General features: G+C 43.6%; 1 protein-coding gene across 10 annotated transcripts in view; it reads right to left on the reverse strand.

Moving 5' to 3' along the window:
• Positions 1-853: 853 nt before the first annotated feature.
• IFGGA1 (interferon-inducible GTPase 1) overlaps positions 854-19,408 on the reverse strand; it is a 51,945-nt gene continuing 33,390 nt past the window's right edge. The window contains exons 1-4 of one of the 10 annotated variants that reach the window (XM_070076329.1): positions 17,569-17,694; positions 14,813-14,882; positions 14,620-14,686; positions 854-3,960 (exon numbers count right to left, since the gene is read on the reverse strand). In XM_070076329.1, the coding sequence (XP_069932430.1) occupies positions 2,713-3,939 (1,227 nt within the window). In that variant the 5' untranslated portion in view covers positions 3,940-3,960; positions 14,620-14,686; positions 14,813-14,882; positions 17,569-17,694 and the 3' untranslated portion in view covers positions 854-2,712. Of the gene's footprint in view, positions 3,961-14,470; positions 14,575-14,619; positions 14,687-14,812; positions 14,916-17,568; positions 18,489-19,408 lie in introns of those variants that run through there. The other 9 variants (XM_051843540.2, XM_070076328.1, XM_070076327.1 and 6 more) reach the window with 9 other exon arrangements.

Consider the following 19,408-nt stretch of genomic DNA (forward strand, 5'->3'; position numbering starts at 1 on the left):
TTCATAGCCAAAATGTTTTAAACACTGGGATGGCATAAGAAGTAGAAAATTCCACACCTGATCTCACATGATGGGTTGCAGTCAAAACATAGCTACACTACAAATGCTGTACAAAACTACTTTAGCCTGTGTGCATAATGTGTATATGAAACATAAGTCAAATTTGCCTTTAGGCATGGTTCCCATTCCTAAGCTGGTTCATCGTGCACACAGAAATATTCGCAAATCCAAACCCCAAACCCATTGGTCCCAGCATTTTGATAAAGGATACTCAATTTCTTTGCAAAATACTTAGCAGGTATGATGTTGGTAAAATGAGAACTGTCATAGGTTCTAATCAGAAAGGAAATAAGTCATATGCATAACCTGTATAACCCTACTGTTATGGATGGCACATTTGTTTTCCCAAAATATGCATGTCAATAACCTATCCACTAATGGGATCATATTAGGAGGTGGGGCTTTTGGAACATAATTAAACTGGGTGATGAGAATGGGGCCCTAGTGATGAAAGTGATGTCCTTATAATAAAATGGAGCAGAGAAGAGACTCTCTCTGAACCCATGACCAAGGACATAGATAGGAAAAATGCCTTCCCATGGACCCGGCCATGTTGGCAACTACATCTCCCACTTTGAGTCTCCGGAAGTGTGACAAACACATTTATGCTGTTTAGTCCACCCACTCTATGAGGTACGGCAGCCTGAACTAAGGAACCACCACTCAAAGTGAGTCACAACCACTTCATCTGGTGTTTCTTGCAGCCTTTCCAGCCCAGGTACTGTTTATTTCATTTTGAGGAAAACAAGATGATGGAGGTTATCATTAAAAAGATAACACTAACAACAATCAATTTGAAGCATTCCATGTTTATTGAGAGTATCACATATCAACAGCAGATACTTTTTTTTTTTAAATAATTATGAGGGCTAAGTTATTGAGCTATACAATATACAAAGAGCATTCTGTATATTCACCCTTCACACCACTCATAAGAAGTAGGCATTTTTTTAAAAAAGGATTTATTTACTTTAGAGGCAGCGTTAAAGACACAGAGAGGGAGAAGCAGAGAGATCGATCTTCCATACATTGATTCACTACTCAAATGTCCACATGGCTGGAGCTTCTTCCAAACTTCTTCTTGGGGGCAGGGGTCCAAGCACGTGGGCCAAATTCTACTGCTTTCCCAGGCCATTAGCAGAGAGCTGCATTGGAAGAGGAGCAGCCAGGACAAGACCCAGTGCCCATATGGGATGACAGCACCGCAGGCAGAGGCTTAACCTACTAAGCCACAATGCCGGCCCCAGCAAGTATCTTCTATCAGGCGTTTCTTAAGCATCTATTGGTATCACAAGGGGATTATAGGGCTTTCTTACCATCCTGACAATAAAAAGCCATGAAACTATAATGTCAGAGATTTCCTCTCTCCTATCAGCACAGACTTATAAATTTTTTTAGTTACTTTTCGGAGAAGGAGTCTGATGAAATAGATTTCTTATGATTTTATCAAAGTTGTGATTTTTATGGTGATACAATTTCTTGCTGTTTTGCTCTTAAGAGTGGCATAAACCAAAATGGGTTGTCCCAAGGACAGCCCTGACTGGGGGAGCATGGAGACAGAGGTTTCCTCGTTTGTCAGCTGAGACACAAGGAGGTGACACTAAAATGCGTGAAACAGAAGAAACTGTTTCCCCAGGAATCAGAGGTTAGAAACCCAGAGATGACATTGACAGGAAGTACAGCAGTAGCATGGAGCTCTACTAGTGGGTGGGAACCAAGGGTAAGTGAGTGGACCTGTGGGGCCAGCATTTGCTAAGGACCACAGGTGCTATACCTCAGGCTTTCCCATGGGAGCTGGGGTTTGGCTGCTTTAAGACGGTGAGAAGAGGAAGCTCACCTATGTTGACTCTGCTGTTGACCAACAAGCTTTATCATGGTCAGCAGCTGCGAATTTGGATCAGTCAGATGCAGGAAAGTCAGGCTGCATCACAAACAACCATGCAGAAAGAAGATGTTATCACTATGTTGAAGGGAATGGGGTACAACTGGGTTTCAAAGAGCTTATGTCAGGAAGAAAAATGGTTGTCAAGTTCACAGCTACATTAAAGGAGGTAAAATCATCTGATGTGGTGGTTCATTGGAAGTGGATGCATGCTATTTAGCTCTCTGACCATATTCAAAAATATCCCATTCCCATGGTACATCTAAAAGGGACATGCAATCATTATGTATGAGTTGCTGCCTGGATGGCAAGAGCACTCAGTAGATGGGTTGCCAACAACCATTGTACTACATTATTCTACAAATTAGAATTTCAACATGCAGGTGATTTTTGTCTATTGGGAAGTCAACTGGTTTCTGGAATATGACTTTTTTTTTTGACAGAAAGAGTGAAGAGTGAGAGAGAGAGACAGAGAGAAAGGTCTTCCTTTGCCATTGGTTCACCCTCCAATGGCCACCGCGGCCAGCGCGCTGCGGCCGGCGCACCGCGCTGATCCTATGGCAGGAGCCAGGTGCTTATCCTGGTCTCCCATGGGGTGCAGGGCCCAAGCACTTGGGCCATCCTCCACTGCACTCCCTGGCCACAGCAGAGAGCTGGCCTGGAAGAGGGGCAACCGGGACAGAATCCGGAGCCCCGACCGGGACTAGAACCCGGTGTGCCGGCACCACAAGGCGGAGGATTTGCCTATTGAGCCGTGGCACCTGCCTGGACTATGACTTCTTAAGGAGAACTTTAGCATCACTGGTCACTATGTCAAGGAAATGAAATTGCAGGTAGAAGACTTTCATAAAGTAAAGACCTGCAGCAAGAGGAGGGAAAGCAACTGAACTTGAAATCTCCAAGAATTTCAAAGCCATTTCCCCTGTTGTTTCTTCTTTTTCAGTGTCAAACAAATAGGGAGACTTAATGATGGCTTTGAGTTCTTCCACAGGCACTTGCAAATCCTTAGCCAGACTCTGCAGAGATGTGTCATCTACTCCAAAGTGGAATTGATATTGATGTAGGGAGGCCTTCAGCTTCTTCACATCATTGTCCTTTATGATGCCCACTGCAGGAACAATTGCCGAAATTCCAGCCTTGAAGGCTTCTAGCCAGACAATCTGCTTTAGGGAGTCCCTCTTTCTATCAATGGCTGCCTCAGTAATGTTGGGCAGGGAAAGCGTGAATGCGTGGCGCTTCTGAGCAGGGAGATCCTTTAGTAGGGTTTCCATCAGGATTGGGAAATCAAACTCAGACAAATTTTTGTTAGAAATTAAGAAGATTTGTGTTTCAATATTATTATCCTTAAATTCCTTCAGAGATTTGTTTCGAATCTCTTCTAAGACCTTGTCTCTTACGTAGGTAGTTGGTTTAAATTCCTGTTCATTTTGTAAATCCAGGTCCACCTTGGTTCTCACAAAGTAGAAGTTCTTCTTCATAGCTTTTATAACTTTGGCCAGGTCTAGGTCATTTTTCTTGAAGCGTGTTGCAGAAACAATAATGAAGAAGTCGTACTCACCAAACTTGACTTTCTCCAGATAATCTTTCGGCTGGAAATTAGTGGTTCCGATGCCAGGCAAGTCCCATATTGTCACGTTGGGAAATTTCGGGTGTTTGTATGGCGTTCTCATTATGGTTGTCTCCTCTACCCCAGTGGGAGCTGCATCTTCTTCTTCGTGTCCCACCCCTCTCAGGGAGTTCACCAAACTGGACTTCCCGGATCCCGACTCCCCCGTCACAGCAATATTCAGTGGGATCTTGTCAATATTTTCTAATATACCACTGATTATGGAATGTGCGCCTTGAATGTCTCCTCTGCTCAGGCGTGACTTGATTGAAAGGATGGTTTCCTGAGAGAGGATTTTTCTTTCCTCCCTGAAGTTCCTAATATAGTCTTTAAAGCTGGAGTCCAGATCTTGGCATTCTTTGCTAAGCTCAGCTGAGAAACTTGCACCCATGACTGTGAGCAAATAAAAGACCTACAAGAAAGGAAGGAGAGGAGAGCCAATGAGGTTGATGTGCTAGAGCATCTTTGTGCTTTTCTTCTAACAAAGTGGTGTGGCCTCAGAGTTGTCTCCCTCAGTCATGTCCTGACCCAGATGAATTTCCATATATCTCTCCTTTCTCTTAAATTGCTATTGAGATTTTAAAACTCAGAGTTAGGGAGAATAATATAATAAACCCATGAGTTGTTAACCAACTTCAACAACCATCAAAATATGGGTAATTGTATTTCCTCAAACCCTACAGGATTACTATAAAACAAATCCAAGACATCCTCTATCATTCCACGCAAACAGCCTTCAGTGTGTTTCTTGAAAATTATAATGAACCAAGATGGCGGAGTAGTGAGGACGTGCACTGATAGTCCAGGAAAAGACAGTTTAATAAAAATGGAGTTACTGTAGTTTCAGGGAAAGGCTCGGGGGGGAGGGTTTTAGAGGAAACTCTTTTGGATCTAGTGGATGTGACACGGACAACCTACGGGGAGAGCAAGGACACCCACGGCTCTGGAGCCCAACCGTGGAGTCTACGCATCTGCGCTGGAAGGGTAGGTGAGGCAAACCCTCAGTATCCGAGACATTGGCGGGGAAATGGCAGATAGAGCCTAGAGGGAATGAGGCTTGAAGCCCCACTGGGGAAAGTTCACCATGCTAACTAGAGGAAAGAGGAAAAAAAAAGGGGGGGTGGTACGGACGAGTTTCTCTCTCTCTGCCCACCTCGCAAAGGTGAGCAAGATAAAGAGCAGGTGCCATTTTGTACATACGTAAAAGCTGTGCGACCTCAGAGCTGCACCTGCCCTCAGTCAAACAGAAAAACCTGACTCTGGAGGGGTGAAATAACAGGAGGTTAGGACCTAGTGAATGTGTGGAGCTAATGAACTGAGACTGTGAAAAAACAGACGGTGGGTGAGAGAACTCAGAGTTCACATGAGTACTCTCCAGAGATGCTACAAGTCGGTAACCTTGGCAGCCCAGTGGGAGACTGCAGGAGAATTTGAGCCCACACTGAGGGCAGAAGAGATTCTTTGTGTGGTAGTTGGGAAAGAGCAGACCAATGAAATACCCACAGGAGCCAGAGATCGGAAGCTGACTACCTTCAATTCCACTCAGCTGTGCGGAATTAATTCCCTTCTGAATCAAAGAGAAAGAGAGAGAGAGAGAGAGAGACAGACTTACCATGCCTAACCTGAGTGTGTCACCTTTGGCACACCTTTTCTCTGGCTACACCCATCTCAAGCCTTTAAGGCTCCTCCAAAAGCAGACAGTCCACTTAATACAGTCATAGTATAACAAGAAAAAAAACCACAGCAAGGGATGAAGAATCCAAAGAATATCTCCACAATGCCAAGCAACAAACGCAGAAACCGAGGAAATAAGAACAAGGAAGACATTATGATGCTCCCAGATGAACAAGACACCCCAAGCTAAGATTATGAAGATGATGAGATGGAAGAAATGCAAGATATGGATTTCAAAAAATTTATGATAAGAACATTTAGAAGTTTTCAAAAACAAATTCTTAAACTACAGAAATCCTTACTGGACAGGATAGAAAATCTCTCTTGTGAAAATGAAATCTTAAGGAGGAATCAAAATGAAACGCAGAAACTAGTAGAACAGGAAAGTGTGATAGTGAAGAGAAATCAAAATGAAATGAAGAACTCAATAGATCAAATGACAAACACATTAGAGAGCCTTAAAAATAGAGTCAGTGAAGCAGAAGAGAGAATATTGGAATTAGAAGACAGAGCACTGGGAAGTATACAGTCAAACCAAAGAAAAGAAGAGGAAATTAGAAATCTAAAAAATATTGTTGGGAATCTACAGGATACTATTAAAAAAACCAATATTCAGGTTCTAGGAGTTCCTGAAGGCATGGAGAGGGAGAAAGGATTAGAAGGCCTTTTTAGTGAGATACTAGCAGGGAACTTTCTGGGTTTGGAGAAGGACAGAGACATCCTAGTACAGGAAGCTCATAGAACCCCTAGTAAACATGACCAAAAGAGATCCTCACCACGACATGTTGTAATCAAACTCACCACAGTGAAACATAAAGAAAAGATTCTAAAATGTGCAAGAGAGAAACGTCAGATTACTCTCAGAGGATCTCCAATCAGACTCACAGCAGACTTCTCATCAGAAACCCTACAAGACTAGGAGGGAGTGGCGAGACATAGCCCAGGCCCTAAGAGAGAAAAATTGCCAGCCCAGAATATTATATCCTGGAAAGCTCTCCTTTGTGAATGAAGGTGAAATAAAGACCTTTCATAGCAAACAGAAATTGAAAGACTTTGTCGCCACTTGTCCAGCCCTGCAAAAGATGCTTAAAGATGTGTTACACACAGAAACACGGTCATCAATATGAAAGAAGGTAAAGGAAGGAAACCTCACAGCAAAAGATCACAGGAAGTTCAAAGCATATATTAGAAAATATCTTTGGGAAAATGGCAGGGCAAAGTTACTACTTATCAATAGTCACATTGAACGTTAATGGCCTCAACTCTCCAGTTAAAAGGCACAGATTGGCTGAATGGGTTAAGGAACAAAACCCATCTATTTGCTACTTACAAGAAACACATCTTTCCAACAAAGATGCATGCAGACTGAAAGTGAAAGGCTGGAAAAAGATATACCATCCCAACAGAAATGAAAAAGAGCGGGCGTAGCCATCTTAATATCAGACAAAATAAACTTTAACACAAAAACTGTTAAGAGAGACAAAGAGGGGCAATATATAATGATTAAGGGATCAATTCAACAGAAAGATATAATGATTGTCAATGTATATGCACCTAATTACAGGGCACTGGTTTATTTAAGATATGTTAAGGGACTCAAAGGGAGACTTAGACCCCAATACAATAGTACTGGGGGACTTCAATACTCCACTCTCAGAAATAGACAGATCGGCTGGTGCTGCGGCGCACTAGGCTAATCCTCTGCCTTGTGGCGCCGGCACACCGGGTTCTAGTCCCGGTTGGGGTGCTGGATTCTGTCCCAGTTGCCCCTCTTCCAGGCCAGCTCTCTGCTGTGGCCAGGGAGTGCAGTGGAGGACGGCCCAAGTGCTTGGGCCCTGCACCCCATGGGAGACCAGGAGAAGTACCTGGCTCTTGCCATCAGATCAGTGCGGTGCACTGGCTGCAGAGCGCCGGCACGGCGGCCATTGGAGGGTGAACCAACGGCAAAGGAAGACCTTTCTCTCTGTCTCTCTCTCACTGTCCACTCTGCCTGTCAAAAAATAAAAAATGAAAAAAAAAAAAGAAATAGATCAACTGGAAAGAAGATCAACAAGGATACAGTAGATTTAAATGACACTACAACCCAAATGGATCTAACAGATATATACAGAACTTTTCATCCTACACATAAAGAATTTACATTCTTCTCAGCAGTACATGGAACCTTCTCTAGGATTGACCACATACTAGGCCATAAAGCAAGTCTCAACAAATTCAAAAGAATTAGAATCATACGATGCAGCTTCTCAGACCATAGGGGAATGAATTGGAAATTAGCAATTCAAGAATCCCTAGAACATATGCAAACACATGGAGACTTAACAACATGCTCCTGAATGAACACTGGGTCATAGAAGAAATCAAAAGAGAAATAAAAAACTTTCTGGAAGTAAATGAGGATAACAGCACAACATATCAAAACTTAGGGGATACAGCAAAAGCAGTGTTAAAAGGAAAGTTTATAGCAATAGGGGCCTACATCAAGAAATTGGAAAGGCACCAAATAGATGAGTTTTCAATGCATCTCAAGGATCTAGAAAAACTGCTGCAAACCAGATCCAAATCCAGTAGGAGAAGAGAAATAATTAAAATCAGAGAAGAAATCAATAGGATTGAATAAAAAAATTACAAAAAATCAGCCAAACGAGGAGCTGGTTTTTTGAAAAAATAAACAAAATTGACATCCCATTGGCCCAACTAACTAAAAAAAGAAAAGACCCAAATCAATAAAATCAGAGATGAAAAAGGATACGTAACAACAGACACCACAGAAATAAAAAGAATCATCAGAAATTACTACAAGGACTTGTATGCCAGCAAACAGGGAAATCTCAGAAATGGACAGATTCCTGGACACATGCAACCTGCCTAAATTGAACCAGGAAGACATAGAAAACCTAAACAGACCCATAACTGAGACAGAAATTGAAACAGTAATAAAGGCCCTCCAAACAAAGAAAAGCCCAGGACTGGATGGATTCACTGCTGAATTCTACCAGACATTTAAAAAAGAACTAACTCCAATTCTTCTCAAACTATTCAGAACAATATAGAGAGAGGGAATCCTCCCAGATTCTTTCTATGAAGCCAGCATCACCTTAATTCCTAAGCCAGAGAAAGATGCAGCATTGAAAGAAAATTACAGACAAATATCCCTGATGAACATAGATGCAAAAATCCTCAATAAAATTCTGGCCAATAGAATGCAACAACACATCAGAAAGATCATCCACCCAGTGGATAAATCCCCAAGTGGGATTTATCCCTGGTATGCAGGGATGATTCAATGTTCGCAAATCAATCAATGTGATACACCACATTAACAAACTGCAGAACTCAAACCATATGATTATCTCAATAGACACAGAGAAAGCATTTGATAAAATACAATACCCTTTCATGATGAAAACCCTAAGCAAACTGGGTATAGAAGTAACATTCCTCAATATAATAAAAGCAATTTACGAAAAACCCACGGCCAGCATCCTATTGAATGGGGAAAAGTTGGAAGCATTTCCACTGAGATCTGGTACCAGACAGGGATGTCCACTCTCACCACTGCTATTCAATATAGTTCTGGAAGTTTTAGCCAGAGCTATTAGGCAAGAAAAAGAAATTAAAGGGATACAAATTGGGAAGGAAGAAGTCAAACTATCCCTCTTTGCAGATGATATGATTCTTTACTTAGGGGATCCAAAGAACTCTATAAGAGACTACTGGACCTCATAGAAGAGTTCGGCAAAGTAGCAGGATATAAAATCAGTGCACAAAAATCAACAGCCTTTGTATACACAGGCAATGCCACGGCTGAGAAAGAACTGCTAAGATCAATCCCATTCACAATAGCCACAAAAACAATCAAATACCTTGGAATAAACTTAACCAAGGATGTTAAAGATCTCTACAATGAGAATTACAAAATCTTAAAGAAAGAAATAGAAGAGGATACCAAGAAATGGAAAAATCTTCCATGCTCATGGATTGGAAGAATCAATATCATCAAAATGTCCATTCTCCCAAAAGCAATTTATAGATTCAATGTAATACCAATCAAAATACTGAAGACATTCTTCTCAGATCTGGAAAAAATGATGCTGAAATTCATATGGAGACACAGGTGACCTCGAATAGCTAAAGCAATCTTGTACAACAATACAAAGCCAGAGGCTAACATACACGTGGGTACAGGGGCTCAGATTTCAGGGCATGCTACAGGGCAGTTGTAGTCAAAACAGCATGGTACTGGTACAGAAATAGATGGATAGACCAATGGAACAGAATAGAAACACCAGAAATCAATCCAAACATCTACAGCCAACTTATATTTGATCAAGTATCCAAAACCAATCCCTGGAATAAGGACAGTCTATTCAACAAATGGTGTTGGGAAAACTGGATTTCCACGTGCAGAAGCATGAAGCAAGACCCCTACCTTTCACCTTACACAAAAATTCACTCAACATGGATTAAAGACCTAAATCTATGACCCAACACCATCAAATTATTAGAGAACATTGGAGAAACCCTGCAAGATATAGGCACAGGCAAAGACTTCTTGGAAAAGACCCTGGAAGCACAGGCAGTCAAAGCCAAAATTAACATTTGGGATTGCATCAAATTGAGAAGTTTCTGTACTGCAAAAGAAACAGTCAGGAGAGTGAAGAGGCAACCGACAGAATGGGAAAAAATATTTGTAAACTATGCAACCGATAAAGGATTAATAACCAGAATCTACAAAGAGATCAAAAAACTCCACGACAACAAAACAAACAACCCACTTAAGAGATGGGCCAAGCACCTCAATAGACATTTTGCAAAAGAGGAAATCCAAATGGCCAACAGACACATGAAAAAATGTTCAGGATCACTAGCAATCAGGGAAATGCAAATCACAACCACAATGAGGTTTCACCTCACCTCGGTTAGAATGGCTCGCATACAGAAATCTACCAACAACAGATGCTGGTGAGGATGTGGGGAAAATGGGACAGTAACCCAGTGTTGGAGGGAATGCAAACTGGTAAAGACACTATGGAAGTCAGTCTGGAGATTCCTCAGAAACCTGAATATAACCCTACCATTCAACCCAGCCATCCCACTCCTTGGAATTTACCCAAAGGAAATTAACTTGGCAAACAAAAAAGCAGTCTGCACCTTAATGTTTATTGCAGCTCAGTTCACAATAGCTAAGACTTGGAATCAACCCAAATGCCCATCAACAGTAGACTGGATAAAGAAATTATGGGACATGTACTCTATAGAATACTATATAGCAGTAAAAAACAATGAAATTTGGTCATTTGCAACAAAATGGAGGTATCTGGAAAACATCATGCTGAGTGAAATAAGGCAGTCCCAGAGGGAAAATATTGTATGTTCTGCCTGATCCATGACAACTAACCGAGCACCAAAAAGGAAAACTGGTGAAGTGAAATGGACACTATGAGAAACAGTGACTTGATCAGCCCTTGTCCTGTCTGTTGATGTACAATTTAATACTTTATCCCTTTTAGTATTTTTTTTTAGTTCTACTTAATACTATTGGTTGAACTCTGTAATTAACACACAATTATTCTTAGGTGTTTAAATGTAACTGAAAAGTGATCTCTGTTAAATATAAGAGTGGCAATAAGAGAGGGAGGAGATGTACAATTTGGGACATGCTCAAGCTGACTTGCCCCAAATGGTGGAGTTAGAAATGTGCCAGGGCATTCCAACAGGATCCCATCAAGGTTGCATATACCAGTGCCATCTCACTAGTCCAAGTGATCAATTTCAGTTCACAATTGATCACACTGATAGGTCTAAGAGTCAAAGGGATCACATAAACAAGACTAGTGTCTGCTAATACTAACTGATAGAATAAAAAAGGAAGCGAATGATCCAACATGGGAAGCGGGATACACAGCAGACTCATAGAATGGCAAATGTCCTAAACAGCACTCTGGCCTCAGAATCAGCCCTTAAGGCATTCAGATCTGGCTGAAGAACCCATGAGAGTATTTTAGGCATAGAAAGACAAGACACTCTGGCAAAACAAACAAACAAACAAAAAACAAAAACAAAAACAAAACCTAAATGAAAGATCTCTGAGAGTGAGATCCCAGTAGAAAGAACCCCATCAAAGAAGGAGGTACCTTTCTCTGAAGGGAGGAGAGAACTTCCACTTTGACTATGGCCCTGTCGAAATAAGATCAAAGTCGGTGAGCTCAGGGGGCTTCCATAGCCTTGGCAACTCATGACTAGAGCCTGGGGAGATTGATAACGCCTTAAACAAGAGTGTCAATTTATTAAGTCAACAACAGGAGTCATTGTGCACTTACTCCTCATGTAGGATCTCTGTCCTTAATGTGTAGTTCAGTGTGAATTAGTACTATGACTAGTGCTGAAACAGTATTTTACACTTTGTGTTCTGTGTGGGTGTAAACTGATGAAATCTTTACTTGATATATACTAAATTGATCTACTGTATATAAAGATAATTGAAAATGAATCTTGATGTGAATGGAATGAGAGAGGAGCGGGAGATGGGAGGGGTGCGGGTGGGAGGGATCATGGGGGGGGGGAAGCCATTGTAATCCATTAACTGTACTTTGGAAATTTATATTTACTAAATAAAAGTTAAAAAAATAAAAAAGAAATTATAATGAACCTATTGCAGTGTTTATCACAAAAATATAATTGATAACTGTCATCATACATAACCTGTGTCACAAACAGCAAAACAAAACAAAAAGAAAAATCAACAAAATCAGGGACTTTAACTTATACGTTTAGAATGTGGCAAATATTTTCTGAGAAGAGAATATCTGAAGCTTTCCTGGCCCTGTCTTTATCCCAACTACTCATCTCTGCTTCAAAGCTGCCGTAGGCCACACACACACACACACACACACACTATTGATGGGGCTTGTTCCAGAAAACTGGAACACTGGAAATAAAACCAAAGAAGCTACCACTCTAACCTCTCTGTGTGATGGCTCTTTCTTTCAACAGCTTTATTGAGATATCATTGACTTATAAATATTGTATGTATTTCAGGTACACAATTGGATGTTTGATACATGAACACTGTGTTCAATGAGAATGACAATCAGTTAATTAGCATACCTATCACCTCTACATAGTTAATGTGTGTGTGTAGTGAGGTGATTTAAGATTTATCTTCTAGCAAATTTCAAACATACAATACAGTCTTGCTAATGATCATAATCATGATGTATATTAGATTTCCAGAATTTATTCATCTTGCAAAAAGATTACTTTGTATCCTTTGTATCATTTGGATCTGCTCAGACCTCCTGAATGCAGTGAGAGGAAGCAGGACAAGGAGGAGGCAGGTGCTCTTTGATGATTCTTTTCAGGAAATGAAGATCAGAACTCCCTGTCTTGATGACCTAAAGCCTCAGTTTGTTGGGTTTAGAAGGCAGCATGGTCATCCAAGGCTGCATGGCATTTCAACTTAGAGTCAATCTTACAAAGCCGGTCGTGAGGAGGTGCTCACTCCCAGGAGTTTACTGCGTGGACCCAGAACTCACTCGGCACAGTGAGAGCCAAGGTTCTCTCTGCTGTCTTAGGAGACTGGAGAAGGATCATTGAAATGCCTTGTGTGGGAGAGACACTGAGAATCACCTAACAGCAGAAACTTCTGTACGATGGCTCTCTCTAGGGTTATTCTTCCAGTTTGCTTCCCTGTACGTCCTTGGAGCCGATAACTGGGAGAAGGAGAGTGGGATCCAGGAAAGGGGGAAAGTAGAGTTTTGAACTGACAGTTTTTTTTTAAATTAAGATTTGAAAGGCAGAATTAGAGCGACAGAGAGGGATCTTCCATCCTCTGGTTGACTCCCTAAATATCTACATTGGGAGGGCTGGGCCAGACTGGAGGCAGGAGTCTGGAACCTCATCTGGGTCTCCCAGTGGCTGTCAGAGGCTTAAGCACTTGGGCCTCATTCTGATTCTCCCTAGCAAATCAGCAGGGGAGCTGGATCTTAGGTGGAGCACCTAGGACTTGAACCGATGCTCACATGGCAACGTATGCACCACAATGCTAGCACCTGAACTGGAGTTTCTAAGCCCCACTAAGTGAGGCAGAGTTGATAGTGACTGTGGTAAAAATTGTTCTAAGAAAGAATGACAGATCAGATGCCAAACACTGGTGCTTGCTCATTCAAGACCATGACACAAAGCCCCATGAATTTATAGCACTTGTAGGGTTTCAGGTTTTAAACAGGTAATACCTCAAGTGAGGAAGCATTTTGATTTCTGCAAACCTTTGTGAACATGTGCTTGGACACGTGGAAACGCCAAGAGCTGAGAATGCTCTTTCGTCCACTGACACTCTGATTCTAACTACACAGGATATAGGACTTTGAAAAGTTAAGTGTGAAAAAATTTTCACTTTAATTTTTACTTTCACCCGGTTAAGAATTATTTCCATTTAATCTGCCTTCATAAAAATACTTGGAGGGGCAGACACTGTGGCATAGCAGATAAAGCTGTGGCCTGCAGTGCCACCATCCCACATGGGCACTGATTCGAGTCCTGGCTGCTCCACTTCCAATCTAGCTCTCTGCTATGGCCTCGGAAAGGAGAAGACGTCCCAAGTCCTTGGGCCCCAGCATCTGCAGGTGAGAACCAGAAAAAGCTCCTGGCTACTGGCTTCGGATCAGTGCAGCTCTGGCCATTGCAGCCAAGGGGAGTAAACCAGCGGATAGAAGACTTCTCTCTGCCTCTCTGTAACTCCACCTTTCAAATAAATAAATCAATCTTTTAAAATAATTTTATTTAGTAAATAAAAATTTGGAATGCAGTTTCCAAGAGGAACAATGATTTTGACCTAGAATCCTACTGATATGCACCAGTGGATTATAAATCCAGATGAGCTGAAAATTGGTGTCCAAGTTGTCAATATTTTTTACACGCTTATGAGGAGGTGTTTACATAAATCAGAGATATAACTTGGAAGATACTCAGTTTAACTATTGAAGGGAAAGAAACAATGACATCATAAGCTAAGCCTCAACAATTAGAAAGAAGCAAAGAAGATGCCAGAAATAAGACCTAACACAAACTTAATTTGAAGAAATATAAGCAGTTTCAGCTCACCAATTATAGTATAAATAACCAACAAGATTAAAGTTAGGCAATAATAATGTGCCTGAAAGATACCTATTTTTAAAAGAACAAAATGGAAAATCTGTAAGCTGAGGAAAGAAAGGGTTAAGCTTGGTTGTTTGCTGGTCTCTCACCTCAGAATGCCTGGGTGTGAGTACCCACTCTGGCTACCAACTCCAGCTCTCCGTTAAGATGCACCCTTGGGGGCAGCAGGCAATGGGTTCAAGTACTTTGGTCCCTGAAACACACATGGGAGATCTGGATTGAGCTCCTAGTTACTGACCTCAGCCCAGCCTGGTCCTGGCTGTTGGAAAGTGATCCACTGGAAAGGCTCTCTCTGTCTCTCTCTCCTTCTCAGAAAAATTATGAGAATAAAGAAAAACACAATATTATAAGAAAGAAAGAAAACATAAAATCAGGAATATTTGTTCATTGGTATCCAAGTAGGCACATCCTGCATGGTTACTCTCACTTACCCCAGGAGACTAGGAATCAGTGCACTGTCTCTGGCAGCACAGAATGGCAGACATGAGCAGTTTCCATCAGCTGAGGAGATGATCAGTGAAAGCGAGAGGATGCCTCCAAAGGATAAAATGAACAAGCAGGAAGGAAAAAATGCCAATAGCTCACTGCACTAGACAGTCTTCTGAGGTGGGCTCCAACCATCCCTGCTTCCCAGTTTGCTGGACTGTTCAATTCCCTCCCTCCAGAGGTGGCCAGAGCTGCACCTGGCATCTCACTAACAGAACAGGGCCAAGGGGAGGGCGTGTGCCCCTCTTGCTTTCTGAACTGCAGCCTCCCTCCTGTTTCTGGGCCATGCTCTTACCTCAGGACTTTTGCACTTACTTACCGCTCCAATTCCTGAACTTTTGGTTCTTGATATCTACATGACTACTTATTCCATCAATCTTTTCAGTTGAAATTATGTCCAGCTTTCTTTAAATTTTTATTTCATCTCTGAGATGTCCAGTTGTACCCTTCTCCAACACTCACCCTGCTCTTCTTTTTTTTTTTTTGGCAGGCAGAGTGGACAGTGAGAGAGAGAGAGACAGAGAGAAAGTTCTTCCTTTTGCCGTTGGTTCACCCTCCAATGGCCACCGCGGCTGGCGCACTGCAGCCAGCGCATCGCGCTGATCTGAGGCCAGGAGCCAGGTGCTTCTACTGGTCTCCCATGCGGGTGCAGGGCCCAAGCACTTGGGCCATCCTCCACTGCACTCCCGGGCCATAGCAGAGAGCTGGCCTGGAAGAGGGACAACCGGGACAGAATCCGGCGCCCCGACCGGGACTAGAACCCAGTGTGCCGGCGCCGCAAGGCAGAGGATTAGCCTATTGAGCCACGGCGCCGGCATCCCTCCTCTTTTCTGTCCTCCTTTTCCCTATGGACTTGGCACCACACTTCATGCTATTTTTATGTGTGTTTGCTGTCAGCCTCCCACAATACCCTTGAGTGTCAGAGAGACAGAACTGGTCTTTGTCTTGTTCACTGCTCCATCACCAACACATGTAAGAAAGTGATAATTCACTAGTTAGGGAACAAATGCAAGAGCAAATCGGGGGAGCCACTTAAGTGCTCTTGTGAACAGCTGTGCCAGTTTTCTGGCTCTAACAGGTCCATGGGGCATTGAAGCCTTAATCCATTTACACAGCCTAGATGCTGGGATTCTGTCCAGGGTCAAAGGACATCCTGATAGAAACCGGGGGCTTTCCTCAGAGTCATCTATTGCCAACACAGCGATAGAGACTCCCCACACAGGCAGCCCTCTCCCCTGTATTATCTGAAGGGCCAATGTACAGAGCTGCCGAGTTCTGTTCCACCTGACTGCAGACACTGGGTCCCTGCAAGCCACAGGGAGGGCTGCCACCCTCCTGGCCACAACCAAAGCTGAATGCTTGCTACAGGAAAAACAACAAAACAGGAGACAAAAGCAGATAGATTAAACACAGAGCCCTTTCAGCTTTAATGAATCACCTTAATGGATTTTTGGCTGGTGGGATCTGTAGTTTTATCAATAACTCCAGTGAAATCTCAAGTACATTACTCCTGAATTATGCCAAAACCCAGTGATCAGACACTCACGAAAGATGTACACAACAAAGAAAAAAGGTACTGTCATGGGGAGTACAAGGTGTGCAGTGGCCTAGGCTCACTGTTAAACCATGTCTTGAGACACTGAACGAAGGCCCCAAAATATCATTGGGGTTATCTCACGTGTAAGAAAAGGGACCGGGTCACCCAGACACGGAATCAAGGGCTGAACACAGTCACTCTGAGGACACGATATGGCTCCAGCACAGGTTCTCAATCAGGGTAATTTTGTCCCCCTGCAGATAGTTGGCAATCACTGGAGACATTTCTGGTTGTTGTAACTGGGAGGTGAGATGCTACTGGTGTCTCTTGGGCAGAGCCCAGGGGTGCTGCTCAATCTCCTGTAATGCACAGCATAGGACCTCCCTTCCTCCTCTCCCCTAACACCAACGGATTGTCAGGCCTGAAATCTCACTAATGCCTAGACTGGGAGACCTTGTCCTCTGGGCACGAGCGTGCGATGCAGTCATGTCTCTGGCAGGCACCTGACCGCACAGCATGGTCCTAGATTTGAGATATCACTGCTACAGCAAGATCCAAGTCTGAAGCAGAGTATTGTTTAATCAAAGGATCTCAGCATGCTTTATTTTCTCCACAATTCTGGGAGAGGATGATCCGCATTCCTGCTGATCCCCAGATCTAGAAATGACTGTTCAGTTAGAGCACCACTGGCATGCAGAGTGTGATCCTTCACCCCAAGGCAGCTTCCCCCAGGATGTGCAGAATGAACAAGGCTGACTGGGAGGGGAAGAGGTAAGACACCATGACTTGGAAACAGCATAGGATTGAGACAGAGCCAACCTCATACATTATCTACTGACGTCCCTCAACACACACTCTGATGCACTTACCTTTAACTCTTCTAGGGGGAAGCATTAGAGGAAGGCAAATGATTGGGTGCATTTTGACAAGGATGTAATGTCCGAAGCACTAGCTTTAAGCTACCTTACCTTGAAAGATAACCCAGACTGCGATGAAGCAATCCTGCCTCCCTGCCATCAGGCTCCCAGGCTTCCCACCTGAGCAGCCCAGGGCCCTCAGCCCATGATCTCTCCTCATCCCACGATGTTTTGTTGCCCATCAGCTTCTTGGGGAAAAGCTATCTCTGAGGACAGAAATCAGCTCTGAATGCTGCTGCTGACTTACCAGGAAGCCCTGTGTCGAGTCGCTGGCTCGCAGGAGTTCAAGGCTCAGGAATCGTCCTCTGCTGTGGTCCAGGCTCTTCTCCTGGAAGCTACTTGTGCTCAGGCCTGCAAGCAGCTGATATAAGGCAGCTGGGCAGTACTGACACCTGACTCTGTTCTCCTCATGCCCAGTGTGTTGACAAGCAATCATAGAGGATTGTGGAGGTAGTGCTATTCCTGAATCTACTCCTTTTCCAAGAACAAGAAAGTGAAACTGAACTAATATTAGCACCATATTACCAGAAAACCCGTCAGTTTTGAGCAAAGAAAAAGTATCCTGAGATAATAAATGAAGTGCCTGAAATCTATTGCTTGGATAGAGAGGAGAGAGAAGCAACTTAGTCTCAAGGCTGTGACATCTTTTATGACTCAAGAAACTTCATTTCTTCCCACTCCCTGACTCTGCAAATGCAACCTGAACCAAGGGTCACACAGAGCCAGGACCTGGGCAAACACCAACTGCAGTGTCACCTTGGACAGTCCCTGTCTGCAGCCACTGTTTCCTGACAGCTGTAGACTGAGCCCCATCAGACCTTGCTGCTATCATTATGGACAGGAAGGAGAGCAGGACAAATGAGTGTGAAAGGGTGGGAGGGGGCATGCAGTGAGAAGACAGCGAGAAGGACGGGGAGCTGGTATTCAAGAACCCATAGCTTGCAGGAGCGTGCACACCTGTGCTGTCACCTGGGCTCCTCAGGAACTCCAGGAGGCACTGGGGCTCATCTGCAGTTGAATGAGGTCATGGAGACAGTCTCACAACTACGTCATTTGTGTCCATAGAGCAGAGCTTGGTGAAGATGTCTCTGGCAGGCAACCCTCTGGGGATGGAGAGCCAGAGGGAAACGGAGTCCTCGTCCCACTGATTCCACTGATCATCACGGCCTGTGAGGAAGAAAACCAAGTCACTGATAATATTGTCCCCATGACCTGAAGTGCTTCCTCAGGACACTCTGCTGGGCAAATTGGCGGGCAGTGCCAAGAGAGCCTCCAATACAGAGACCAACATGGTGGAGGTCCCGTTTGCCACTGCATGGCCACAGAAGCCCATGCCCATGGAGGTCATTTGTTTAGGCTCAGGGCTGTGCCTGGCCTCTACTCAGCTGTCTGGAGAAAAGTGAGGGTTCCTGGCTCTTTCGAGAGTGGCAGGAACTCAGCAACCTCTCAGTGACCTCATGGCCGAGATGGCCGAGAGATCTGCTACCCATGAAGGAAGGATACAAAGCTCAGGGGTGAAGAAGAGACAGTAAACTGACGGGAGGCTCAGCGACAGTGGGTGAACCCCTCCCCCGAGACACACCTCCAGCACCTGTGGAGCTTAGTTTGCATTTAGTTAATGCACCCTGCCAGTCAGCATGTTACATGTTGCACTAGAAGAACCATGAAGCAAGTCTCCCCCACACACTTCACCTGCCTTCCAAAGCTGTAGACGGTGTTTTTCACGATACAAAGGCAAGTCATCTCATTCTAGGAATGTGAGATTCTGGTGAGTCACTTAAAAAGCCCACTGAGGTCAGCGTGTGTCAGCATGTGTACTGGGCGAGATGGAGTACTCCATGTGAACTGTGGGCTGCCTGAAGTCAAACATGTCATTGTTAGGGGTGCCTGTCTGGAAGCCCTCAGTTGGGAACCAGCCCTGGAATTAAGATGACGTGTCTGTGTATGGAGGAAAGATTGCGTGTCCAGCAAGCTGGGAGGAGGTCCTGGCCATGATGAAGTGTTTTTGAGTGTAGCCTGCAAAGTGTCCGCTTCCTGACTGCTTTTTTTTTTTTTTTTTTGACAGACAGAGTTGGACAATGAGAGAG

The sequence above is a fragment of the Oryctolagus cuniculus genome, chromosome 6 (genome assembly GCF_964237555.1).
Source record: "Oryctolagus cuniculus chromosome 6, mOryCun1.1, whole genome shotgun sequence".
Classification (NCBI taxonomy): domain Eukaryota; kingdom Metazoa; phylum Chordata; class Mammalia; order Lagomorpha; family Leporidae; genus Oryctolagus; species Oryctolagus cuniculus.